Genomic DNA, 27,858 nt, shown 5'->3' with positions numbered 1-27,858 from the left:
TTCTCTTCATGGTTCCCATGAACTGCTGTTAAAATCAGGATGAAAAGGAACAAGACACCCTAAGGGAATTGTTCAATAGACTAGAACTGGTAGCAGAGAACTATAGATATTTCCATTTTTAACACTATCAAGGTCTGGACTCCAAAATGCCACCTGGGACCCAGTTCCCTTGCAGTACAGGACAGAAAACAGAAGTCTAGAGCCCATCACAATCCCCCTATCTCCAACACGAATATTTTCCACAGCATCCACCTGATATGTCAGTTAGCAACTGAGGAGCCAAAGCTTGTAAGGGAATTACTAAACATAAAAAGGAGTTTTGGTGATATCTCTATGATGGCAGAATTTCTCTAACCAAAGCTGGATAACATTATTCAAACAGTTGTATGTTAAAGAACAAGATCCAGGAGCAGTTTTACCAGATGTCTGCAGGGACAGGAAAAAAAAGACTTATTTTCCTTTTTTATCTTTTCATAACAAATTTGCAAGTTTTCAACTTATGCACTGCCATTAACAGGATTTTGAACCTATGGAGCATAAGGAAACACCATGAGGGTGACCGAGCACTGGCACAGGTTTCCCAGAGAAATTGTAAAGTCTCCATCCTTGGAGATATTCAAAAGCCGTCCGGACATGGTCCTGGGCAACTGGCTCTCGGTCGCCCTGCTTGAGCTGGGAGGTTGGACCAGATGACCTCCAGAGGTCCTTTCCAACCTCAGCCACGCTGTGGTTCGGTGAACCTCTTCTATTCTGTTTCTCACATTCTCTAGTTTCTCATTGTGCAGACTGTCACCAAAAGTTGCGTAGCCTCTCCGATTCTTTAGTACACTGACCCTGTCTGTTAAGCGCAACAGTAGGGTCATGTAGTTATACCCACTATGCCTGGGTAGACCACCCTCTGCTACCCAAACAGAGACTCAAAGGACTGGGAGGGAGCAGAAGTAATTTGAGGAACCTGAAAGATGAGGAGGGGTCTGTAGAAGAGATCAAAGTGAAAAACACTGCTCCACAGCTTATGTGCAAGGCGATGTCTACCGAAGTGGTTGTAGTCTGATCCCAGGTGTCCATGGAGAAGTGAGTTATGCTCCCTAAGAAGCAGAGGCCTGCCAGGCAGGGGTTACTGCAAGGGGGACAGGGCTGCTGCTGCGGCTCTGGCCTAAGCGCAGCCTGTGAGGTAATGTGAATTCCTTGGCTCGAAGTGAGCACCTGAATTCTTTGGAAACCACAAGAATCCAGCACAGAAAAGGTAAATATCCCAGCGGAGCCAGTGCTAATTAGGAAGCCAGGCTACCGAAGGAGGGGGTGCTGCGAGGCTGAGGGGGGTGAGCTCAGGCTGCAGGATGGCAGCCAGTGGCAGCCGCTGTGAAGACCAGCTGTCTACCCAGCCATTATAGGAGCTCTTGTGTCCCTCTGGAAAGTCTCCCCCAGCTGCTGATCCTTGGGCCCTTTGCAAGAACATTTGGTTTTCAGCTCAGTTTTGCCTTTTTTTTTTTTTAAATCTATTTTTCAAATTCGGTGTAAATCTGACGAAGAAGTTCCTGCTGGGCTAGGACCCTTCCAGCCATTCAGGCTCAGAAATAAGGCTGCCTAAACCTGGCAGTTTAGGCAAAAAAGTAGGCTACAGAGAAGTTTCCCCAAAACAAGGAGCCATTTCACTATGGATTCCCCACACCATGTGTCAAGTCCCCATTATGTCTGCAGGCACCAAGCAAGACAGGTCCACCAGGCTCCTTTCTGTCCCACAAGCAGGTACACAGAAGGAGGGAAAGTCAGACAGGAGAGAGAGAGGCATCCCTAGCTGGCAAAATGGGGAAGGCTCACAAACAGCACAAGCTATTCCTGGACCCATGTCCTCCTCAGCTGTACTTCGGACACAAGTCAGGCTTGTTATTCTCTCCTTGCATGGATGCCCCTCCAAAAACCAGCATAATCCACCAATTCAACAGTTGGCTGTAAGAGCAGCCTTGGGACTTTCACGTAACTGGGCTTGGTGAGTCACCTTCAAAAGCATGTCAAAGTTTGTAATTAAGACTGTAGTTTATTAACAATGCACCTCTTATTCATACTAGGATATAAAAGGTATGTCAATAAATAAATTCCATCACATATTTTGGAAGTCTCAGATAAATAAAACTACCTAGATTTTTAACATATGATCAGATGACTGAGTTACACCCTCAGGCAAACCTGGATCAAGCTTGCCAAGACCATCTCATTCTCCAAACCTATACCTTCAATGCAAAAGGCAGGCTGTGAATCACAGATGGCCAATCTAGATGATAATTGTCCTTTTCAGCACCGAGTTACTAAATATCTGCCAACTTAACAGATGTATGGCAGCACACTTTGTCTAGTTTTTTTAATTATGCACTAGAAGTGTTCAACACCACATTTTTCAATCCAACAGACAAGGATCTTAAATCATTCAGTGCTGCTTTATACCTTAAGCACAGCTTCAGTCTTGTTTCAAGCCTCAAGAAAGAGAAAAAAAAAAAAAACATCCCGCTCCCTCCAAACAGATCACTGAATATCCCCAAACAAATCTATTAGCAGCATTCCTTCTAGAGGTGGACCAGGCCCAAAATATGCAAAAGGAGGTTTGACAGAGTTTAAGAGAGGCAATACCAGAAAAATAGTATTGTAACAAAAGATGAAAACATAGAGCATATTCATTGATACCATTCTTAGTAACTCTCCAGAAGTCCGATACCTGACTCTGCTGACCTAAGGCTCTGTCCCTATGGCTCTGTCCCTACTAAATAAAGCTTATTCCACAAGGTGTGGCATGGAAACAGCTACAAAAGGAACCTACTCAACATCAGCACTTCCTAAGTTCTACTCAATGTTCTTAGGGGATAAACAAAAAAAAAGCTTTGAGGTCAATATCTTCCTGAAAAATTGCATTGAACAAAAAGAGAACCTCAGCCAGGGCAAACCAAACAGTTATTCAGTACTTCCAGCACAAATCAAGCAACAATAGCTGAAGGCTTTGTTACACACCTCCGGGTACATACCCTTCACATCTCCTTCAAAGGAAACTTTTTCTTCACTCTTCCACATGGAAAGTGAAACACAGGTTACACATGCTGGATCCATAATCCCTTTCTTCTCCTCAGCACTGAAGCCTCAAATTCCACTATAGATCATGTCATGACAAGTCTAGCTGTGCCAAGAGAAACCAGGCCTAAAGAAGTATCTAGTCAAACATCACAAATATGTATTATACCAAGTCTGTTCCTTTTAAAGATCAATACATCTTATGGTTTCCTGATAGCACTTCTTTCCTGATAGAGGTCACGAACTTCACTGAAACAGTCAGATTCCTCTTCTACTTGGAATATGCAAAGCATAACACTGGATGGGAACATTACCTTTCAGACAGACTAAGAAAAAGGAAAAAAGAAAATTAAGAGAACAACCCAGAAGAGGTCACCCTGACTACACTTCAGAGACTACCTACCTTCAGAAAGCGAACTCAAAACATGGAAGTCACCATAGTGCACCACAAGCACTTAGCGGAGGTCCCGAAAACAGATTCCTTTGTTCTGCTGGTGGGTTTCCCCTTAGATTGCTTCAATACCACCTTTGATTCCAGGCTCTGATCTTACCTCCCAGTTCTCTGCTACAAATTGCTTCCACTCTTAAGCAATGTGAGGCTTTTTTCTTAAGTAAAGAATAAAAGATAGGTTCCACTCCCAAAGGTTAAAACATTCCCCCCCTCCCCACACAGCTGACGCTTTATCCCAGCTTTAAACCAAAGCATTACACTGTGTGAGACAATAAAAGGGTCTCTCCCAGCACTTAACTCACCCTGCTAAATGGAAGGCAAAAAATCTAAATAGGAAGCCAGAATCCAGAAGCTCCAGGTTCCTTACCTCTCACCAACTGAATTTGCAAATCCAGAGTATGGGGAAAAATCCAAATCGCTAAAGCTAAAGACCACTAGTGCCATCTGGAGGCCATACAGAACAGCCCACCTAAAGTTTTCTGTCAATCTGTGCTCACGCTTGAGTGTTGTCCTCCAAAGAGGGCTTGCCAGCACTTGCTGCACAAACATACTAACTCTACAGCCATAGAAGAAGCGAGAAGTTTAAGAGTAATTAAAGATATTGGTTGCAATAAATTTCTACCTATCACGTGAAAGCATTCAACTACAAGTCTTGCTACAAGCCTTTAGCCGTAGCTGACACTACAGCTGAAATTGCTCAGTGGGCAGTTGAAGTTCAGTAAAAGAACTAGAGTTACCCTCCAGAGTCAGGACTGCCCTTGGACCAGAGATATGATCTCATTATTCCCTCCACACCAGTCCCACAGTTGTACTGGTACAGCTGACCATATCACAGAGCAGCATTAAGATACCTAGTGCCACAGTCAGTCTCCATATACTAGCTACCTCTCACAGAGAGCTGTAAGATGGGATGCAATTTGAAAGAAAGGGTAACCACCATTAGTAATACTGTGGTGTTATGACGGATGCACTCGACCTCTTAACCAAACTAGCAGTAGTTTGGCCTGAGCTGTGGCTTGAGCTGTGACCAGGCCGAGAACTCCTCTGGTCCCAATCTGTTCTCTGAGAACCCACAAAGAAGCTGAGTGGCACAGTGAGCATCAATGCATATGAGTTTGGAACACTGATCATGCGATTGACACGTGAATAGCGGGTGGCTTTTCCAAGACTCATTTATCAGGGAACAAAGAAAGTTGTGGGTACAAGGAGCCTCATGCATATCTTTCCTATCGCATGTAATTTGACTATAAGACAACCACTTTATAGATAAATATGACAGCCAAAGTGAGCCTTCTTTGAGCTCTCCCTGCTAGGCAGTGTGGCTGCATGGCGGTGGCTGCATGGCAGTGATCTCCCCTTGAGCTGGGACACCTCTCAAGGTTGCTCCTCAAGGCAGAGAGACCTTTTACTAACAGCAGATCTTTGGTAAGTGACCGATATCACGCATAACCTTGTAGTATGGTAACATTGATTTTGTCTTGGTAACTTTGATTGCATGCTGAATTGATAAATTTTGCATATATAATCCCTTAGACATAAACCGTTGTCCAAGTCTGAGACTAAGATTGGACCTAGCTGCACCTAAGCTCCATCAAGTGTTTAGAAAGCAAGGGGGTCTATTCTGAACCTCGTGACTCAAGGGGAGGGTCCTCCATACCCTTTTGTATCCTCAGTCTCTCTGTGAATCATTTTAACTGGAGTGTAACCCAATTTTCCTGTGTATGTTTCTTCCATGCAGTAATTAATAGAGTGAACCTTGCCATTGAACTTTGTTAAGTCGCACTTTTATAAATCATATTAAAACCACTTTTGCTAATACCTTTGACAGTGATTTTTTAAGCAATCTAAATCACTCCTTTGCGACAGGGGTCCTGTACATATATGTTCCACTTGTCATGTATGTGGACACCATGTGCTCCAGATTTGATTATAGTTTAAACAAATGGAATCTAAACATGTATAAGACTGTTAAGGATCTCAAAACACTGAAAAGTGACTTGCAAGTATTACTGCCACATGGGATCTTAGCAGGATGGAGAGTCCAGAATTGTTGAGACTGATGCTTCTGGATGGATACCCAGAAAGAAAACTTAATTTATTTGCTCAGGGTTGACTACAACACTGTTTCAAGCTCTAGAGGCCAATATTCTGAATGGCAAAAGAACAAAGAAATTCAGCCAGCCAACATCCAAGTTATCAAGTAGGGACACTGGCTCGCATACTCAAAGAAATCAGATCATTGTTTCAAGAGACCTTTTACCTAGGATAGCCCAGGTGATCTACAGTCTTGCTACCAGTAGGAGCTCCTGGACTATTATCTTCCAGGAAGGTATTTCCAGGCACATGAAGGGTAAAACGATTATTGGGAACAGCAAGCACAAATTTTCCGAAAGCAAATCATGTCTGATACCTCCTGATTGCCTTCTAGGATGACATGAATGGTTCTGGGGACAAAGGGAGAGCGGTGGATGCCATGGCTGAAGACCTGAGCACTCAAATGGCCCCTGTAAAGCTAGAGGAATGGGCTAACAGAACACTCATGAACTTTAGCAAAAGCAAATGCAAAAGCCTTGCACCTGGGAGGAATAACCGTGTTCAACAGTACAGGCTGGGTGGATAGAAAGCAGCTCTGCAGAACAGACAAGCAGTCCTGGTAGACAACAAGCTGAACGTGAATTAGCAGTTTGCCAGCTAACTACATGCTGGGCTGTATCAACAAGAGTGTAGCCAGTAGGTTGACGGAAGTGATTAGCACCTCTTACTTGCAAGTGCTTAGCAAGCACTGGACACACATCTGGAATGTCATGTCCAGTTATGAGCCCACCCAGTACAAGTAGAAGTATTGGCTAAGTGGTGCAAGTCTGGCAGAGAGCTATTAAAATAGGCTGAAAAACATGATGTACAAGGAGAAGCTGAGGAGAAAAGGATCGTTTAGCCTGCAGATAAGAAGGCTAAAAATAGATCTAACTGCTGTGTTCAACTCCTTAATGCATGGCTACAAAGACAGAGCCAGACTTTTCTCAAAGGTGCACAGCAGAAGGACAAGAGGCAACAGTCAAATTGCAACAAGGGAAATTCTGATTAGATATAAAAGACACACACGCGTTCACAGTGAGAATGGTCAAACGTTGGGACAGCTTGTCAGGAAAAACTATGGAATCTCCATTCTTAGAAGATACTCAGAACTTTTTGGTATAAGGCTGTAGAGCACCTGCTCAAACTTTGAAGAAGGTCTTGTCTTGAGAAGGAGGTTGGACTAAAACCTTCAGACTTCCCTTCCCACTTAAATAATTTGATGATTCTATCTAAGGCATTCACTAGAACTGTCTGACCAGTGTATTTCAGTCAAAAGAATATACTTGTTTCCTTCTTCAGTTCCTTCCCTAGACCTCTAATATGACTAGAACTGTTAAAAGAAAAAAAAAAAAGCATACACATCCCCACATACACTTCCTCCCCAAGCGAAACATGCTACTCTACTGTCAGAGACAAAAATGCTGTCTATCACAGAATTGGCACACTTGCCCCCAAACAGAATAGAACACTTGTCTCTTACACAGATGGATTTTTCCAGAAGTAAACTCCTTTGTTAAAACAAGATCAGCAGAACTACCTTTAAGACATTAATGATAGTGCAAATCCTATTTTGGAGGCCTGCTATACGTTGCTCATTTTCAGAACATCCTAGCAATCTACTCATATATTCACAGTCAATGATCTTGTTTCCTTCTTCACTTTCCAATAACATGCAATATTAGCAACTAACGATTTAATTGCTGATTCCCAAGAGAAAAGTCTTGCATGCCAGGCATGTTTAAGGCTCCTTTTCTGAAGTGAATATAGTTGTCAAGTTTTCCACTGACCAAGATGAGCTACCCCTTCCTGCCCCCCTTTAGGAAACAATCTGTTCACATCTTTGCAAGCAGACACACATCACAACACACGTGAAGGGGACCTGTTCCTCACTTTAAAGGAGGGTATTTCTTGTGGGATCATTATTAATATATCCTTTTGGATTCGGTATCTGCTTTGGATAAAGATAAGTTGGATTCAGTATATGCCTAAGTCAGAGCCATGCAGACTTGAACCCTAGATATTTTTTCTGGGTACATCAGATGTGCTTATAAGACAGAATCAGAATTGCTTAAAACTGTTGCAGAAGACAGTCCTATGATGCTCTCTTCTCAAGCACCACTACAGTTAAGTTTTTGGTCTGTTGGAAATTCAGAGGGGTAATTATTTCAAATTGATTAGTTACTATAGACAGGTATTTAGCTAAAATTCTGTGATGAAGAGAAACAGGTATTTTTGGTAGATAAGTGTTCCTCCTGGGAATCTTAAGTATCTTTCATGACTTACGTGCAAAAGAAATTTGACAACTTGCAGGGTAAGAACAGTGAACTAGTCTAAACCCACTTACTCAATACTGTAGAAAATACAAATACTGACCTAAAATTTAGAAGACCAGTTGAAACAAAGGCCAATACAGCCAACAACAGGTCTCCAACTGCTTTTGTCTTTAGGATTAAACAGAAATTGAGAAAGTTTAGATTCCCTTCACCTTGGAGGATGGAGAAGGGGCACAAAGGCACCAAGAGTCCAAAGAGGTTTCAAGAAGAACCCGACCTTGAGAATGAACACGCCAATGATGGCATGCATGGCCATTCAACCCTTAAGAGTTGAAAACTTGCTTTATTTATTATATATGTAATAAAGTCCCTCACTAAAGATCCTATCATCTATATAAAGAAAACTGATGGGACACAGCGTGATGAAGTTCATATATTTAAACTCTGCAGAACTCTTTAACTGGCACTTCCCTCATTTGCTATTGTACAGAGTACAGAGGCAAGCCAAGACATCTCTGGATCCCCAAGTGCAGGTACACTGAGAAAGAAGAAACCTCCCCTACCTGGCCAATCCTTCCTCGTAGAGATAGATGACAAGTGGATCATAGGATGTAACCAGAACATAGAGGCGCACATCGAATTTGAAATCTGAAATACAGTTGACAAGAGTCAGTGACTGGAAATATCTTTCAGACATCATATCCAGTTGAGGAATTTCAACAGACTCTGAGAGCAATAAACCATTATCTGCTGCTGACATAGGTGCCTGAAGCTTTCCCAGTTGAAAAGCTTCCAGGTTTTAAGGAATTCTCTAGTTACATTTTTTCTGGTACTACAGGAAGATAGACCACTCAATTATTCAACTAAATTCCTGCAGAGTTTGCAGAGATCCTCAGGTGTGGGGTTGGGGGAAGAGAGAAAAGCGATTCCTAAGCACACTCACCATCTATGAGCAGGGGGTTGCTGATGTAACGAGAAACCAGGATGTTGTCTTCCAGGACAATCTGGTTTGGCTACAGAAGAACAGAGAATCCAAGAGTGAAAAAACAGGAGGCGTAAGGAATAAGATGACTAGATCAAACCCACCACTTTTTCCAGCCTTTCCCTCCTAAAGCCACTCTGTACCAACAACTGTATCTGGGGAGGGAGGAAACAAAAACAACATGAAAACACACCACTGTCAGTCACAACATACTTAAGGTAATTAGATCCTAACCAGAAGCCTGGGAATGATTACATTGCCAAAAAACCTGCCCATTGAATCTTCCAGTTAAGTGCTCCTTAGAGTAGAATACAGATTTAACAGCCACATGGCAATCATGTAAAATAGTCAGGAAAAAACCACATCTAAGAAGTGACTGTCATTCTGTTTGCTTCTCAAGTGTTTAACCAAACACATGAAGGAGGGGTTTAGAAGACACTGGAAGGAGTATGTAACTACAGTTGGTGAGGAAGTCACAAGTGAAGAAAATGACTCCTCAACTTGTGATCTTTATAGCTAGATCCTGGGCTGGTATCCAACTTTTTTGCCTACATGAGTAAATATCTTCTACTGAGGTTCAGTTCAGAGCAGAGGCTACTGTACCAGGAAGACGCTACCCTTGTAGCTCAGAACAGAAAGCTCTATCTATGACAAATATGCATTGCAATGTCATGGAATCTGTTGAAAAAGCTTTTATTTTTTGCTGTATGCAAGCCTCTCTCTTGTAACCAGCTTTAACTACTCATACAAAGAGTTTTTTGCAAAACATTTTCTTGCCTTCAGTTTGCAAAAGAGCCAAGAGAAGCCCGTCATCCTGCCTTTATTCAATTTTGCATGTATTCAGCCACATCACCAGCATCATGAGCAGGAAGCCTAGGCATAGAGAGTGCACGTATACAAAGTGAGGGAACGAGCTCAACTTCCCTCAGCACATCACACAAAAGAGACAGCCTGTTTTATTATGGATCAGAGAAATTCAAAGGTTTGTTGTTTTGTTGTGGGTTTTGTTGTTGTTTTTAAACACTTCTGTGATGAGATTCTAGAAGACACTCCCTTAATGGCATCACACTGAAGGAAATTGAAGTCTTTGGGCCAAATCAGCTGAAGTGTTTCTGGAACAGATATACACAGAGGGAGATTGATCCCAGAAGGGTCTTTTCCACAGTTCATGGCCAGCTGCCATATAAAGCCTGAGCTTGTTCTTTTCTTTCAAGCAAAGAAAAAGCTGAGTGCAGCTCTGGAAATACTTACCTCATACACTTGGCGAATTGCTCCCTTGTTTTATGGGAAATGATCCAAGCAGAGAACAGATGAGGCAGCATGACCCCTTCAGTGCAGGGGAGGCTAAAGGGGTTTGAGTGAGTGAAAACAAAATGACTCACCAGTCAGTTTTGCTGGTGAGAATAGTTATTGGAATCCCCTCATGTGTTTGGCTCCTGCCCAGATATATTTGTTACCTATGACAACCTAACTCCCTGCAAAGCCCAAAAAGGGCAAAAGACACTATAACCAGCACATTGAATTCAAAGAACCATCCCCATTACACCTCAGTAAGAGCACACTGACATTTAGATAACACAGCTCTAAGATTGATACACATCCTACTGTATCACATAAGGTTTCATTTTAACTGGTCTTTTCCAGCAGGAAGAAGGAGACAGGGGGACTGTTTGAAGACTGTTTAGATCACCCAGGGAAACAACTAAGGAGAGTTCTGAGAATCTTCCCAAGGCCAGCCTACCATCAGCCACAAGGCGAGCATGAAGCAGCACAGCTTCTCAAACTGTCTCGGAGAGCATGAACTTGCTCCTAATAAGCTAAGACTTGAAAGTAGGTTGCAAGATAAGCACAGCATACAAAGAAATAGATTTCTTTTGGTTACGCAGCATAGGCCCAGGCAGGCTTTGCCAGCTGCTCAGGACTTTTGAACTGGTCACCAATGTATGGCTGAAATCCAGAGCAGGGCCAATGTCTGGTTAGATATTTCCATGCCCCTTGCCTGGAAGCTGGCATAGTTTTGCAGACAGTGTTACAAGAGCAGTCCTTTTGCTGAACACTTACATTGTTTATCAGGTAGACACCTCGACCCCTGGAAGAGGCCACAGGCTTCACTATCCATGGGCCTCTGTCCTTAGAATAGGTATCTGGTTAAAAGAAAACAGCACAAGTCTGAAACATCTTCCATTTTGCTTATTTATAGAGGAGCAAGAAATCAAGAATGTTGCCTACAGTAAAAGCTTTAGAGAACTCCATGAGGAGATCAAAGTCTGCATTTCTGAGGTCCTATTTTACCCCTTGGGACTCACTGCAATTATTACGGCCCCTCCCTGAAGCCCCTCCTGCTGCTCCGATAGATTCATTTCTCTGCCCTATGCTTCCTTTTGGCACTTCTCTCTTCAGTACTCCCAGATATTAGTCAGGGATATTGTGAAGTTGATCATCAACAACACTGTGCACAAAAAAAAGCTCAATTCTGGAGCCTTTTGAGGACTTAGGCAGCATGGAGTAAACAGCAGAGTAGAAATTATATAAAGAAATCATGTAGGCCTTTTCCACTGTCTTTCCAGCTCCCTCTGATTTTGTTGCCTTAACCACTGGCATGATCAACAGGCTGGGATATTGAAAGTAATTCTCTTCCCCCCACCCAGTTATTTTGCTTTAGGTCTGGGCATCATCAACCATTCACTTACTGCAGAAGTCCTGGTACTCTGTCGGGAGGATAAAGGTCTGAGGTAAGATATGGAATGTCTTGAATCCATGGGCCAGCTGCATACGACTGACGTTCTTGTATAGTCTGTCCTTTCGTGTCAGTTCATATGACCTGAAGTCCCAAAACAAGAGGCTGTATCTGTTTTTTCCCCACATAAAAAAACCCACATTAGAGCAACCCTTCGTCCTAGTTACTAAAGCATCTGTACCCCTGTCAGATGTCTAAACCCTCACCTGCAACTACTCTTCAATTTTACTGTCTCTGTCCTATGGCCATATTAATATCCATCCTCATTTGTAGCACCTCTTGCAATTCTCAAGACAGACTGAAGCACAGCAAACTGTTATAATGGTGTTTGTAAACTTTAGCAGGTGACATATGACTGTCTCTGTAACTAAGAACCCAAAGCCCCAAATACTTTACTTAGACCACTAAATAAAGAAAAAAAATTTTTTTAAATCCAGTGTTTGGGCTACAGTCAAGCACTTCGACTCACATACTATCTCCTCAAAACCCCAAAGACCGTTTAGAATGAAGACAGCATGTGGCACAGGCCCAGTGTATTGGGACTTTACAGTATCATGTATACTCTATTTTTTATAGAGCTATCCATGTTCAGATTCTTGCAAACCATCACAAAGATGGTCAGCAAAATACAATATCAAGGCCTTACCTAGGGAAATGATTGACTTTCTGAATATCTGTAAGGGAACGCAGCAAGTAGGGCTTCAGGTGTGATCCTGTCCACATGAGATTATAATCACTGCTATTTGGGTGCACCTAAAAAGCAACATAAAAACACCACACACATAAAAACATACAACTAATGAAAAGCACCACCACTTGTCCTACAGACTGTGACCTTACGTCTATGAGACCACAGCAATTCTAGTTTAAGACAATCTCCTCTACCCATCTCCAATATTAGGGCAACTCTAGCCAGAGTCCCGTCCTAAGCTACTGTACAGTGGTGCCGGGAAATAACCATGTCATATTTTTCTAAACAAACTTGTGGTTTTGTTCTTTTTATAGACTGCTTAAACCCAATTTGTAAAGTGTTTTAGATTTCTTCAGGAAACTTGCAAGACCAATTCCTCAACTTGGTGTTATTTAGAAGAAAATCTAACATACGCGCACCTCTCTCAAACTGTCATTAGCTGCACATAGGACATTCTTTAGAGCAAGACAGGTGCTGGAAGAGAAGTGTGAAACACTACATCAATGCTTCTATGAGCTTGCAAAGGCTGAGAGATTAAATCCTTCAGATCTTCCCAAGCGTGTGAGATGGTGCTTTAAAAGCAAGAAAAGAAAAAACACATGACCCAACTTCAGCATCCTTTTTTCCCTAATTTTGCAGGCTTAAGGCTAAACGGTACTCCTTTGAGAGAGCAAAATCACAACATATTTCCTGTCTGACTGGCAGAGTATGTAAAAAAAACCTCAAGGGGGTCCACAGCAACTTCCTGGCTCTAACCCTGCAGAGTAAAAAAAAAAACAAAAAAACACCACAACAAAAAACCACCACAAAAAACCAACCACAAAACAAAACACAAAAACACCACCACCTCCCAGCCCAGCACATAATCAGATCTGAAGTTCATTGCACTCACCTCATGGAATCCATGGGCAGTCAGAATGTTCCGAACCAGACGGCTGTCTGTTCGCACAATCTTATAGGACAAGTGGTAGCGCTCTGTTAAGAGGGCAAGAGACACGATATTAGAGTCTGCACCTACAAGAATAAACCAAAGTTACCTATGCTACCAAAGAAGAGAGAAGAGCACTAGAGGACTCAGCATAGTACAGCTGCACTTAATCCACAGTGGAGCATCCACACAGTAGCAGCACATAGCAGGCAAAGGGCGATAGGAAATGCCTGTCCATCTCCTGGGGTATTAACTCCAGTGATGGCATTGAACTGACTTACATCAATCTTTAGGTATAATATTGCTGCATCACTGAACCTTATTGTACCAAAATAAAACACAGGACATCCTAACAAATGCCCAGATTTATTTTTTTTTAAACAGCTCTTTATATAGACTGCTTTATAACACTCCAAACATGATTTCAGCTCTTTCTTCTCTATTCAAGATTGTTATTCCTAGCTAAAAGTAAACATGCCATATGTCCCTCATTGACATGGCTAGCTTGTATGATCACTTTTTAGATCTTGAAAACCCAAAATAAAACACTGGATTTTTGTTCATCTCTCATTCACCTGTACTGATCTTCCAATAAATAACTACAAAAAATAGTAGAAAATAAAGTAAATAGGACAAGGAAAGAAAACGAGAAAATCACTAGTCATAAAAACAAAAGCAGTAAGCAGCACTGGAGGTATGAGATAAACAGAAAGCAAGTAGCAAGACTAGAGGCCAGTTGTCATACCAAAGGATGTGGCAATCCATAAAAGAGTTCAAAGAAAGTAGAGGCAGAAATTACAATGCTAGAATACAGAGTCACTTGGAAAAGGCTAAAGTTTACAAATGGGTTCAAACTGAGAATAGAAAGATGAAGATTAGATTAAACCTCGGGAAATATGTTCTACCAATAAAAATAAGTCTAAAGAAAAGAGTAAGAAGTATCATAATCTGGGACTGGACAAAGCTCAAGGAAATTTATCAAGTTGCACTATTCAGCAGTAGACCTGTTAAACCACGAAAAGCCTCTACATCCTGAGAAAAAGCAGAAGAGACACCATGCTCCAGTTAGGATACAAGTTACAATTACCATCAGCTTCTGCCACCATTCAAGTATGTTTTTAACTCACATGAAAAGGATCAGGAGTTTCCACACACAAATCACCTTCTCCACCCCTTACCCCAATAAGCCAGAAGCATTTCTGCTTGGATAGGATATTAGAAATGAGGGCACCAATTACCTAAGAAAGGGAGAAGCAAGAAAAGAAAGAAGTGTCAGCATCTTCACAAAAAGAAGCTGAGTAGATTTTAGCTTTTCTCAGCACATCCAGAATGAGCTCCCAGCTGTACACACCTGCACGTACTAACTCTCGCAATCCAGAGTGACTGTTTATAACAACTCTGCCTCTTATTTAGAGGCTCTCCCTTATTGGACACTAGACAGGTTTGGTCTCCTGACTCAAGCGCTGCCAGAGCAGCAATGATTTTGCTTATGGCCTTACTCACAGTTGTGAGGCTGTAGACGCAGAGATTTGTTCCTACAGCTTACTACTGTTCCTACCACTGTGGGACTGGCTGATTTATTTCCCAGTGAAACCCCCTCAAAGCTCACTGCAATGACTGATGTTAAGTTCTTAGCTACAGAGTAGTAAATTTATATTCTGGTCGTAAGTTCTACCATAGCCTCCAAGTTCGATTTGCAAGCAGACAGTTCCAACTCAAAACACATCAGGACCCAATGGAGGGACAAATACAGACACTTGTAACAAACCAAAGACGTGATAAACATTCACCAACTGATGAGGCGTTTCTGAACATCTCTGCTCAGAGACAAGAGAGGATTGTAATTTCCTTCCTACCATGTCCTCTTCCCTACCACAAAGAGAAGGGAACATACAAGTAAGAGACTTCCACCTCATGCCTTCAGGCCAAAAGCTGGCACATAGTTGCACCCACCTCCAATTAGGCGGAGGTAGCTGTCGTTGGTCAGAATGGCTTCAGCATGAAACACCAAGACAGGGATCCGCCTGCAGCCACCACCAGTCCACTTGATACATGGATGATCCCTGAAATGGCAAGATAGTCAGTATAAGCAACTGCTGAACCTCACACACACAGCAGTTACTTACAATGATGACACAGCAATTCTCCATACTTGCCCATGCTTGCCCACCTAGCCTGTGGGCAGGACACAAGCAAACGCACTGTGGGGAAAATAACAGAAGATTGGCAGAGGATTGTAAACACACTCAAGTGACTTGCAGCTGGGGTGTAGCAAAATACATATATCATTCTAATTGTTGTCTATCCTTATGTGTTTGACAAGTAGAACATCTGTGTTCAGATAACATAGGCCTGTGATAGACTCAGAGGCACCCTATCGAACACACTTGAGATTCCTGCCCTGCTGTGGGAAAGATCAAAGCACAGTGGTAAACTACGCCTGCATGAATCCCTGATATACAGGTGAAAAGAGCAGGTTCAGCGATCCCCTAGCAAGGACCAAGCTCTGTGGTGCCCGAGTCCCTGCTTGTGTGCCTCTGCCCAGGTGCTGCTTCAGGGATCCCCTGGTTGGCGAGGCAACGAAAATAAATTTACTTTCTGCATTTCAGCCATGGTTTTGTGGTTGTTCCTGCGCCCTGCCTGTGCCGACTCACACATTTGGCATAGTCAGCAGGATCCAGGAACAAGCATGCCATGGCTGGCAAAAAAGTCAGGGACTGGAGAGGCCACGACAGCGATTTCCCGTATTCCAGGATGGCCCAGTTCTGAGTGCTGGACCCTGTGGCCACTTTCCTGGCTACACTGGCTCCCCCCAGACAACTGAAACAGCTATGCACAGATTGCCATGGAAAGTGGCATCAGATTCTTCTAGCAAGTTAGTGGGGAGATTGGGATGGTTATTAGTTACCGGTCTTAGAGCTCCTGACTATGAAGCTGTTGTATTACATGTTATAAAATGAGAGAATTGGAAAAGGAAGTCAGGACTTTAGAAGATGCAAAGGCTATCACACAAGGAGTAATTACTACTCAAGCAGAGTGGTGCCATGGGTTGCAAGATACTGTAGAACGGTTGATAGCGCGTGCTGTTAATAAACCAGGGGAGAGGGGAGTTACGTAGCACAGTGAGCAAGTGGCTGTGTGGTGCTTAGTTGCCAGCCAGGGTTAAACCACGACAGTCCTTTTTGGCACCCAACATGGGGCTCAAAGTGTTCAAGATAACAACAGGTTTGATTAGAATGTGCTAGATCAAATTTATAGCTGTTATTGCTGTTTACCTATTAATAGGCAGGCTTCTGTGCTTGCCATGGGGCTTGCTTGCCTTACTGTATGTTAGTCTAGTGCTCATTAGTGGCTGCTTTTTGGTTTTGCTGCCTGCTGTACTGCTTATCACCTTACTTTGATGTGCCTGGGAACATTCGGAAAACAGCAATGGCTCATGCGTTGATTACGGGATTCAATCCGGACAGGGTAGCAGTAACAAGAAGTATCAAAATGCAGCTTTTGAGGGGAGCGCCTGCCTCACTAAAACCCTTGATTATACCAGCAGTCACAAATGCTACCGGCAATGTAGGCACCCTGGCAAATACCTTGAGGGAAATTGGGGCTGTAACTTCGGGACCATCTGTGCAGGTGGTGGATAAAGGAAAGCCGGCAAAACCAAAAGGAGTTACATCACGGGTGACAAGGAAACAAATGTGGAATGATCTTGTACAAGTCAGTATCCCACGATCAGAAATAGATGGGATCACATCATCAGAAATGTTTCGCCGATGGCAAAAGTTAGCATCTATGCAAAAAAGCTTACTGCCCTGGCCCCATCGCCAGCTCCGCGCCCACCATCCACCCCCACCCGCCACCTCAAGGCAACGCACTACCTGACAAATGTCAAAACAGCAGAAATGAAGGCTGGCAGGTCCCCCAAAATTGCTGAATCCTATTTGGCCTGTTTGAAAACCAGACAGCACTTGGAGAATGACTGTAGATTATAGAAAATTGAATAAAGTCACCCTCCCACTTGCATTTACGATACCAGACATGGTTACTCTTATAGAAAAAAAATCAGCAAAAATTTACAGCCCTGGAAGGTGGTGATAGATCTTGCTAATGCTTTCTTTTTGATAGCCATTACATATTTATAAAGCATGTGCACATAATTGTACTATTTGTATGCAGCTATATTTAAGGGCATTATATAGGCCATGGGGAAAGATAAAACGGGGTCAGTAGGCCTTGAATACTTGGCAGGTTGATTACGTGGGCCCCCTGCCCCTCTTGAGGGGGTGGCGATATGTATTCACTGCTGTGGATAGAGTGTCAGGACTGGTTTTTGCTAAACCCACCAAATATGCTAATCAACATAGCACAATTGAAGCATTAGAACAACTCATTCTCTCCCAAAATATTAACTACATGGATATGGAAATGGAATGGAATTGTTTACACTGACCATTTGCATGGTGGGACCAGGACCTATTAGTCTAGACATGAAGATTCATATAATAATCCCTGAGAATGCCATATGGTTCTGTACCCCAGCTTCTCCTCCTATTTTACATCCTTTGGTGATCTCAGATTCTTGAGTTCTTGTACGAATACCTTCAACGAATACCTGTGCCTTATCTACAGGAGATAGCACTGGAACAGCGTTACTGGTGTCACAAACCCAACATTGAATTGGAAGTTCGATTTGAAAAACCACAAGCCATAGCTCTTCAATCTGCGTGGGCAATTACCCCACATCGGGTTATCAAACCTGGAGTAATATTAGCTGAAGGAGCTGGAGCAATGGTGTATGTATTACTGGAAGGAGATGACTCTCCTGTTTTCCTCCCTTATCACAGGTTGGCTCATTGTGCTTTCTAGTCTTGTACTACAAGCATGTGCCCTGGATACATTTTCTCGAGATCAACGTGTAAATACTTGGATTCGGTTGGCCTCTATTGTAACTAACTCATCTGCCTTTTGTACTGAGGGAAGATTAACAGCTGTAGATCTCTTGACACCGTGTTTCATTGGCGTGCCAACCCCAGTAGCTGTATTACAGAATTATACTATACTAAGTGTTTCTGATATTAATGTTCCTCATTGCTATTTTTTCTGAGTAGGTAACAGCTGTACACCAAGAAACATTACAAAATCCATTGGTGGTGGACTATCTCCTTCTTTGACACCATAAAAACTGCGCCGGTTTTGAAGACATGCGTTGCATCAACATAACTGATGAATCGGCCAGCGTAGAGGACAACATTCAACATCTCCAGGACTTAATGCATCAAATGAAACAACCTACTGGTGGTACCTGGCTGTCTGAGTGGTTTAATTCCCGACAGGATGAGTGGGACACCTGATTCAAAGCATTACTGTAGGGATATGTTTATTCCTTTTTCTATATGTGTTTATTACATGCCTCTCTAAATTACCCTGCCCTACACCCTGCAAGCCCAAATGAACACCTCCAGCTTTACCAGCTCCAGCAGAAGTGGTCCCTTTGGGGGTGGAATGTGGGAAAATAACAGAAGATTGGTGAAGAGGATTGTAAACACACTCAAGTGACTTGCAGCTGGGGTGTAGCAAAATACATATATCATTCTAATTGTTGTCTATCCGACAAGTAGAACATCTATGTTCAGATAACATAGGTCTGTGATAGACTCAGAGGCACCCTATCAAAGACGCTTGAGATTCCTGCCCTGCTGTGGGAAAGATCAAAGCACGGTGGTAAACTACGCCTGCATGAATCCCTGATAATACAGGTGAAAAGAGCAGGTTCAGCGATCCTCTAGCAAGGACCGAGCTCTGTGGTGCCTGAGTCCCTGCTTGTGTGCCTCTGCCCAGGTGCTGCTTCGGGGATCCCCTGGTTGGCAAGGTAACAAAAATAAATTTACTTTCTGCATTTCAGCCATGGTTTTGTGGTTGTTCCTGCGCCCTGCCTGTGCTGAGTCACACACACACACGCTAGGCACCCTTGGTACTCAGCTATAAAGGGAATCTTCCAGATCATCCTGGTTTTGGGTTGGTCTTGTCTGTCTAAGTTGGAGTTCTGTTTAATTTGTATTTATTTTACTGAGTATAATCTGGGAGAAACCCTATGAGTTTTCACAGCTACAGTTCTCCGGATTTATACCCTGGAAACAGGATCTATAATTCAGGATAAACCACAATTGCTGGTATCCACACAACCAGACCTTACAATGCAGGTTCCAGTCTCCAATTTAAGAACTGCAAATCAGTGCATGCTGGACTCTGAAGTGCACAAAAAGGCACTCATGCAAAATTTGAGAGACTAGAACAGGCTTGACTCAACACAACAGATAAACTTGTGTTCTTCCTTTTTAATTTCTGCCAGATGCAGTGGAATACAAGCCCAGAATTCAACAACGATGCCCACAGCCAGCCACTCAAGCTACAGGTTCCGAGATACAGCGACCAGTTCTGTCCAAAACAAGACTACATTGGGAACTATCATCTCCTCAGAGGAATTAAGGACACACACACACAAAAAATTAAGATCTGTTATATAAAATCCTAAGATCACAGAAAGAAAACCTGTCAACCTCCCTAAGCAAATAAAACTCGGACTGCTTATTAGTCACTGCGCAAGGAAATGAAACCATGAAAAAGTTAGCAGAAAACAGAGACTGAGGGGTTGAAGAGACACATCTCTAACTACACAGACAAGAAATACAAAGACTGGCAGAGATACACAGAAGCATTTGTCTATAGAATGTGCAAGTTCATTGTCTGCCACAGGTTTGGAGAAACTACAGAAGACAAAACACTTCCTACACTTAGAACACAAGAACAGAGATAAAAGGGCAACTTTCTGATGCTAGGACAAGCAAGTACTCTTAAGTGTAGCCTTGGTCCTCTTAACTAAGTTATTACCTTTATCACCCAGACAAATTAACTTCACAGCACTACCATCTGCTTCCACCACCTCTAAAAAAAAAATTAAAAAAAAAAATCAACTACTAGGGTGTAATTAGCTGTTCAGCCTGGAAGGGACCTGAGAAGCTTCCAGAATTTACACTACAGGACAGAGCCTTATATAAGTGGGAAATGAGCTGAGGCAACAGGAGGGGAGTTTATGTTAAGCCTGTCCTGAGGATTTGCAGTAAGGCTCAATCCTCCAGGTGACAGTCATTCATTCCCAGCATGACCCTTGGTCACTGGATGCAGACACACTGTTACAATTACGTTCTAGGTGAAGGCAGTTCTGAATCTTTCCATCCATGAGGGTCTGGCAAGTCTGAGCCCACTACTTGGTACAAAGCAACATTCCTCTAAATGCCTTAAGTCACTGCAGTTTGCAACTGGGCACTCAGTCACAATATGCACCCAAAAGAAAACAAACAGGACATATTAAAGTAGATCCAGCTGAAACGTAAAAGGGATTCCACTCTGGGAAAGAATAAGGGAGCGACTCCTTCACAAGCAAAGATAATAGAAGTTAAAAAGATGGAACAAACATACACTAGTAAGTAATAAGAACTCTAGGAGTTGAGTTCTCACAAGACAGTTTTTAAAAAAGGACATAAAACATTGCATATCAGTCTATAGTACAGTACATTTCCATTCTCTGCAGCAAAGTAAAAACTAAAACAAAACTAAAACCTAAACAAACAAAACGAAAGGACATTCATTTCCTTCATTTTTTTAAACATCATCAAGAAAGTTCCCAGCTTAGGAACATGACAGGACGAGATCAATGAAACTACGGACTTTAGAGTAGCCAAGGAAGAGCTGCACCTCCAACCCTGATAAATATGGTGATCTTTTAGGCTACAAATGTAGATAGCCTGCCCATAGGCTTGAGGCTCAAACCAACTATCTTCCACTTTATAGGTAGGAGGAGGGTAAGGCATGCAACTGTCTTTTCAGATTAGTACAAATCCTGCAGGGAGATAGCAACAGTTAAGAGGGTTTTTTCTACTTACTCCAGCCCATCTACAACATCTTCCTCCTCCTCCTCTGAGGATGAGCCAGTTTCCTCCAGATCTCGAGCCATCCCAATTGGCATTTCCTCTGGGAGTTTTCATACAGCCCAGTCTCAGTAGCTTCTGAGACTCCTTCTTGCAGATTCAAGGGATCTCGCAAGAGCAGTTACCTGCAATAAGGATTAAACACATGAATGCATAGCTGAGCAGGACAACAAGAGAAATGAGGTAACTTAAACCCCACCTCCTGTCAATACATATTTCTCACAGGACTATCAACAAGTTTGTTACAGGTTGTAAATCACCTCCTAGCCAGGGAAGTGTAGGAAGAAGCATCACCTTCCAGCAGATTATTCCCCACCTGCCCGTGAGAGTCATTCAGGCGCTTACCGCTGAAGCGCGTCCCTGCCCTGCCCTGCCTCCGGCGGCAGAACCGCACCAAGCTGGCCAGGCCCGACCCAGCGGGAAACGCCTGCTTCTCCCCGGCGCCGAGACTCCCCCACCGTCCGGGGTCAGCCGGACACTGTAACGCCTCCACCGGCCCCAGAACAGCCCTCCGGCCTGGCCGCGCCCGGAGGGGCGGCTGGGGCCCAGCCTACCCCACGACAGCCGGCCCGGCGGCCTGTGGCGGCCCCAGGAGAAGCAAGAGCGGCGGGGAGCGCCCGAGGGGCCCCGAGTCCCGCCCCGGGGCCGCCGGCCAACCACCCCTCGCCCTGAGACAGCAGCTCCCTCAGCCCTCTAGCTCCCCAATCACTGAGGCGGGCGGGCGGACGCAGCGGCCCAGCAGCCGCGGCCCCTCCCGCCGCTTCCCCGTTACTACAACAACCGACGGGCGACGGCCACGCCCCGCCCCCACTGCGCAGGCGCCCCCCGCCCGCCCCAGTGCGCAGGCGCAACAGTCCCGCCAAGCGCCCGGTCTTTTCTCAGCCCACCGCCGCCGCTTCCACCTCCTCCCGCATGGTGGGCGGGGCCAAGGGGGCGGGACCACCTCCTGGGCGGTGAGGGATTCGATTGGCGGTGGAGGCCCTCACGTCACCGTGGTGCGTGGATGGAGAGGCGCTCCCGCGGCCAATCGGAGTGATAGGCGGCGGCGTGCGCTGCGGGAGCGGGAGGGGGCAGGGCCGGGCGCGGGAGGGGCTCCGGTGAGGGAGCGCGGCCGGTAACGGGCGACGCCGGGCGGTGACCGCGGCCCGGTCCTTGTGGGCAGGTTTCGTGCCGGCCGGGAGGATGAGCCGGTTCCTGAACGTGCTGCGCAGCTGGCTGGTGATGGTGTCGGTCATCGCCGCCGGGAACACCCTGCAGAGCTTCCGCGACCACAGCTTCCTCTCGGAGAAGCTGTACACCGCCAGCCCCGGCCTCGGTAAGGGCCGCGCTGGCCGCCCCGAGGCCTGGAGGTCGCCTTCCAGCCGTGGGCCTTGGACCCTCCTCGGGGCCCCGCCTCAGCGGCTGCTCTCGGGCCCGGGAGCCGCCTGCTGCCCCGGCGTGCGCCTCCCCGGCGGGGATGGGGGGGTGGCAGGCGGGGCTATGCGTGGTCTTCATGTGCTCCCCCCTTCTTTGCGCAGTGAACGGGCTACAGGCTCGGACCTTTGGCGTCTGGACCCTGCTGTCATCAGTGATCCGCTGTCTCTGCGCCATCGACATCCGCAATAGGACGTATGTAAAGGAGCACCAGAGAAATCCTTCCGTTTGCTTGCTAGTCACAACCTGAGCAGCTAGCTTAGAGGGCAGCGCGGAGGAGGTGGGGAATCAAAAGCTGTTCTTGAACTTTTTATAGGGTTGAAGGCGATCCCCCAACAAAGCTTAAATGTCAGTGCGGGATTTGTGTGTTAACTGCTGCTCCCTTCTGCCTCCATGGGGAGAGCCTGTGCATTTGAGTTCTGTTTCTTAGCTCAGGCAGAAATTGGTAGATCTGAGAATTTATGTCACAAATTTCTGAGCTGCAGCTTGGAAAGCATCTTCTGATGGCGTTGCTGCTCTGTTGACATTAAGCAATTGCTAATGCTGTGGCCTGACATGCTGGGTACTTCTTTTCCTCTGACAGCTCAGCTAAAGACTGGCAGGTTGAGGGGCCCCTTGCAGTGGTCTTAACCCGCTGCCTTCTTCCATACGTTCTTATCTGGGGCTGAGGACAAGGCCTGAGGTGCAGCCTGATGCTGTGGTGGGAGGCAGGCCGTTTATTCCTGTGGTAACAGAAGTATTTCTGAGGGATTTCCAAGCAGGCTGACTCTGGGTCTGTGCTAGACAAAGCCTGTGTTGGAGGTTGCTAGAACTCACTCTTTTGTTGCTGCCTCCCCCAGCCCCACAGCAGAAATCACTGTTCACCTGGCAGTGTGTTCCTGGATTGCCTAGGCTTGTCTGTGGTAGGGAGGTGCAGGGACTCAACTATCTGTTTTTAGAGGGTGGTGGCAATGCCAATTACCACGAAGCCAGTTGTTTCTTAGAGGGATTTTTTATCTTGTGTCTCTTGGACCTGCTCACTTTCCACAGCTGTGGCCCCTAGAGGGTAGCAGAGCATAGGTGGGAAGATGCATTGCGTGATGCAGCCTGGAGTCAGCCAAGCCCTGTCGCCCTAGTTCTTGGCTCACCCAGTTCTCACCCTCTTTTTGTGTGCGCACATGCTTCTCAATTCACCGGTGCCCTACCCTTGCTCTCCCCCCTTCACCTGCCTTCAGCCCAGATAACGCCTGTGACTTTCAGTGTGCCATTGAACACGCTGCCCCATTCTCCTCTCAGCTGTTGCCCAGGGAGCTTTTGCACCTCACTAGGCAAGGGACCAAGTGCCCTCTGTGCTGCCACAGGGAGGATAAATGGGGTAGCATGCAGGTTTGCCTCTTTTCCACTCAGCCATGCTTGTGCCCATGCTATGGGCTATATGATAACCTGCTTCTTTCTGCTCTCCAACAGCCTCTATTACATCACGCTCTTCACCTTCTTTTTGGCCCTTGTTCACTTCCTCTCGGAGGTCTTCATTTACCACACTGCAGCCTTGACAATTGGAGTTATGGCACCCCTCATGGTAGCAAGTAAGTAGTGCTCTGCATCCTCCCCCCACAAACTCTCCTTGGAGCTATGACCCCCCAGAAAAAATCTCCATGGGGCTATGAGCTAAGGGCAGGGAGGAGATGGTGGAAGGTAATGTCTCATCTCCTGTCTGGCATTTCTACACAACTCATCCTGTATCTCTATCACAGGTTTCTCTATCTTGGGGATGTTGATTGGGCTGCAATACCTGGAGGTAGAAGCACTGTCACAAAAAAAGAAGAAAAACTGAAGCTGAGGGCCCTGTGTAGGTCAGCGTTGTCTCCTATCTTCACTGCCGAACTTCCACTAAAGCTCAGCTGAACTTCTCCAGGACACCAGTCCCACTGGTGGATCAATGTTGGACTCTGTCAATCATTCTTCATTACCAAGTGTTTTTTCTTGTCCAGGCAACATTTCAACTGACTGATGTCAAAGACCAAGTCCCAGAGGAGTTTGTGTCAAAGCTTGTCGGGGGCAGTTGGTGACTGCCTCCCTGGAAGATAGCAGGGAATGTCTCAGGTGTGCCCAGTGCACTAAGGACTTCTCTCCCAGTGTATCTGTGGGGAGGAAGTGTAGAGCTACCCAGGATCCACTGAACACTTTGGACCAGAAAGAGAGAACGTGTGCTGCCCCTGGCACTGCTGTGTAACTTACATGCGTGTGTTCGTCAGGGGCCATTTCTAATAAATGAAAGAAACTGCAGGGCACTATGTCTGTCTTTCTGCTACACAGCAGCAGGTAAAGGATGTACAACCTCAGAGCAAACAGCAGTTTGTATGTTGCAGGATAAATCATCTCTCTTTATAGCAAACCCACCTTTCCCTGACTCCTTCCCACAAAGTTCAGGTCTGACTGCTCACGCTCACTCATGCTCTCTCACACACTTGTTGCAGCTCTCGCTTCCACAGCATGCTGGTGACAGCAAACTGCATGTATCTGTGAGCAAGGACTGAGCTACCTTTGCAGTGAGCTATAGCTACAGAAGAGAGAAAACAGGAACAGGTTGCTTAGACCTAGATGAAATAACGCCCAAAGCAGATGGGCAGCGCACAGAAGGTAGGAAGGAACCAGCAGGATCTCCTAGCTGGGAAGGCAGTGCATGTGCAGAAGAAAGAGAGGAAAAAACACAGAAGGGAGAACTAGAGCACAACAGTAGCGCTGGGCAGAAAGATGAGTTTTCCATTCTGCAAAACATTTCAGGATATTAAAAGAGCCAGATGTAGACTGTTTCAACCATTTAATATGAATTTGTCAGGTTTCATTGTACACTTCAAGTGTTCTTATTTTATATAAAAACTCCTATTGAAAAGCCATTTTAGACCCCCATCCTCAATCCCAAACTATCAAAGATAAGACTTGAATTTTGTAATGTGTCAAAAAACTGTATAATTTCACCCAGAAAAATGTTTTGTCAAAAATGGTATGTCAGAGAGGACTATTTTTATCCATTCCACCTGGTTGTGGTTTTTGTCCCCCCCACAAATGATATATGCATAACTGCATGATTAAGGAATATAAGGACACTTGATGTCTCCACCAGTGGAGGGATGCTGGAAAGGAATATAAGGATCTTACATTTGTGTTTAGAAGATAAACGGCAGCATACAGAAGGGCAGTGTCTATGAGACACAAATGCTGGTAAGAGGGCTTCTTCTCCTGTTCTCTATTATAAAGTAGGAAGCTTCCACACTGGAGCAAATCTGGATTCCCATCATACTCAAACCCCTCTCTGTGGCTGTGAAAAGCAACACAGCCTTGGCTGGTTATCTCAATATAACACTTCACAAGAGTTTTTATGTAGTGTTGAAACATGCAAAAGGCACTTTATCATTAAGGAGGAAGAGACAGTCCTCAGCCCAGGGAGCTTGTGGTTTGAGTCACTCCTGTTGCTAGTGTAGCAGTGAGCTGGGCTTAGGCTGTAGCTTCAATGTAAGCTGCAGAACTAGTCCTTGCCTCCAGGTAGAAAGAGGCATATTGATATCTCTCAATTACTCCTAATATATAGGAACAGAGCAACCTCAGTGAATTCTGAGCAGAGGTTTATCCACAGACTTCTTCATCTGGGACAACCACATAATAAAAACAGAGCTGGCAGCAGCAGATGCACTGCTTTGCACGTGCTGGTGATGTGCTGAGGCCCGTACCATCACCTGTGCAGCACAGAGCATCACGAGCACTGAGGCAGAGCAATCCTTCCTGAGAGCCAGCTGAAAGCTCTTCCAGGGCTGCTCACAAAGTAAGCGTGGTCCAGCTTCTGCATTTCATGTCACAGCTTGCCTGTGAGAGGAGACACAGCCACGTGCAGGGTGCCACACTCATGGGCTCAGGGCTAGCCTGGAACTATGGCTTTTCTCAGCATGTATGCTTTTTCTTTTCCAAGCATACATGGTGGGATGGGGGAAGCAGTGCGTTTTCCCAACTTTTCCTCCCAAGCAGCAGTCTCCAAAACAGCAAGATGCAGAGGTATAACTGAAGGGAGCAACTCCCTTCTTGTTTTGCTCTTTCACACTCTCCACGAGCAGTTCAGTAGGCTCCTGTCCTGAGGCTGCCCCTCCCACCATGGTGTGCATGTAACAGGAAGACAGTGTAGGTAGCAAAGACTGGAATGAGGGGGTCTGCATGTCCCAGCTCTGCCACCCCTCCATTTCACAACTTTGATTCCTCAAGGACTATGGGATCAGTGCAGGCTTCTGGCATCACTTTCTGCAAGTCAGACAGAGAAAAACAATATGGTTAGGATCCTGGGTAGCCAGACCCAGGCTTCAGAGAGACCAGTTGGCCAGAGGCTGGCTAATTCACAGCTCCTTGCTAGTGTGCAGAAATCCCCAAAGAATCACCATCCTCAGAGAGTGCACCTGATTCCCTCCTCCTTCTCCAGACCCTTCTACTGCCCACACAAGGGGCACTGGGGCAGCAGGGCAGAGCAAGGGTCCCACCTTCTTCAAGCTACTTGCTGTAGTCCTCAGACCACAGTTAATTCACAGAAGCCGTACAGGCCCAGGTATCAGCGCCACAGCCAGCTCACTGAAGACCTTTCACTGTGACACAAGATCAGCCTTGAAGCGGTGAAGCTGCAGGGCCAGTTCCCTGGGCAAGGGAAGGAACTGGGAACTCCTCCTTCATGCCATGGGGCAGCGCAGCGGGCACCAGAGAGAACCTGCATCCTGTGCACCCTCAGGAGGCTCAGCACAGCAACTAGCTCCTCTATGTCCTTACTCTGGCATGTCTGAGGGCCTCTTCAACTCCCAGACAGATTGCTGGTACTGCTCATCTTCAAGTCTTTTCATCCCCACCCCACCCCCATTCAGGGCTGGCACCCTCTGTCCCGCTTCTTCCCTGTCCCTAGCTTGGACTTATGGCTCAGATAATTCCACAGAGTAGTACAGATAAGGCCTTTTTCGAAGTTCATTACTCATATCTCAGAGCCATAAGAAATAAGAGGCAAACATACACAGTTCTTTTCTGCATAAATCCTATAGAAGAATTAGCCTGATTACTTGAATCCTCCTACAATTTCTTCCCTTAAGATGGAGGGAGCTGTAGTGTCATTTCCCAGAGGAAAAGCAAGGACAACGGAGACTGCTGCCCTGGAAGCCTGGAAGCAGAAGCCAGGAAGAGCAAAGAGGGAACTCCTACCAGCAGGAAGGGTAGGGGAGTGCATGAAGTAGTGCCAGAGGTAGGAGTAAGGGGAAAGCTGCATTTAGG

At 45.3% G+C, this 27,858-nt stretch overlaps 3 protein-coding genes across 10 annotated transcripts in view; 1 reads left to right on the top strand and 2 right to left on the bottom strand.

Annotated features, from left to right (window-relative positions):
• The window catches only part of TTLL5 (tubulin tyrosine ligase like 5), a 144,142-nt gene extending 122,178 nt beyond the window's left edge, over nucleotides 1–21,964 (bottom strand). For 4 of the 7 annotated variants that reach the window (XM_072865306.1, XM_072865302.1, XM_072865308.1 and 1 more), the window contains exons 1-9: nucleotides 21,523–21,964; nucleotides 21,133–21,302; nucleotides 15,149–15,258; nucleotides 13,160–13,242; nucleotides 12,223–12,329; nucleotides 11,530–11,687; nucleotides 10,901–10,983; nucleotides 8,801–8,870; nucleotides 8,421–8,505 (exon numbers count right to left, since the gene is read on the bottom strand). In XM_072865306.1, the coding sequence (XP_072721407.1) occupies nucleotides 8,421–8,505; nucleotides 8,801–8,870; nucleotides 10,901–10,983; nucleotides 11,530–11,687; nucleotides 12,223–12,329; nucleotides 13,160–13,242; nucleotides 15,149–15,258; nucleotides 21,133–21,215 (779 nt within the window). In that variant the 5' untranslated portion in view covers nucleotides 21,216–21,302; nucleotides 21,523–21,964. Of the gene's footprint in view, nucleotides 1–8,420; nucleotides 8,506–8,800; nucleotides 8,871–10,900; nucleotides 10,984–11,529; nucleotides 11,688–12,222; nucleotides 12,330–13,159; nucleotides 13,243–15,148; nucleotides 15,259–21,132; nucleotides 21,303–21,437 lie in introns of all 7 variants that reach the window. The other 3 variants (XM_072865307.1, XM_072865305.1, XM_072865304.1) reach the window with 2 other exon arrangements.
• Nucleotides 21,965–22,229: 265 nt separating this feature from the next.
• ERG28 (ergosterol biosynthesis 28 homolog) lies at nucleotides 22,230–24,872 on the top strand. The gene is made up of 4 exons (XM_072865438.1): nucleotides 22,230–22,492; nucleotides 22,695–22,785; nucleotides 24,037–24,155; nucleotides 24,324–24,872. The coding sequence occupies exons 1-4, from the start codon at nucleotides 22,360–22,362 to the stop codon at nucleotides 24,401–24,403; spliced, it is 423 nt and encodes a 140-aa protein (XP_072721539.1). The 5' UTR covers nucleotides 22,230–22,359; the 3' UTR covers nucleotides 24,404–24,872.
• A 490-nt stretch (nucleotides 24,873–25,362) lies between these two features.
• FLVCR2 (FLVCR choline and putative heme transporter 2) overlaps nucleotides 25,363–27,858 on the bottom strand; it is a 42,245-nt gene continuing 39,749 nt past the window's right edge. The window contains exon 11 of one of the 2 annotated variants that reach the window (XM_072865436.1): nucleotides 25,363–26,856. In XM_072865436.1, the coding sequence (XP_072721537.1) occupies nucleotides 26,850–26,856 (7 nt within the window). In that variant the 3' untranslated portion in view covers nucleotides 25,363–26,849. The remainder of the gene's footprint in view (nucleotides 26,857–27,858) is intronic. The other variant, XM_072865437.1, reaches the window with a different exon arrangement.

The sequence above is a fragment of the Ciconia boyciana genome, chromosome 6, assembly GCF_034638445.1.
Source record: "Ciconia boyciana chromosome 6, ASM3463844v1, whole genome shotgun sequence".
Taxonomy (NCBI): domain Eukaryota; kingdom Metazoa; phylum Chordata; class Aves; order Ciconiiformes; family Ciconiidae; genus Ciconia; species Ciconia boyciana.
Note: the sequence above shows the minus strand (reverse complement) of the source record. Positions and strands in the feature narration are given on the sequence as shown.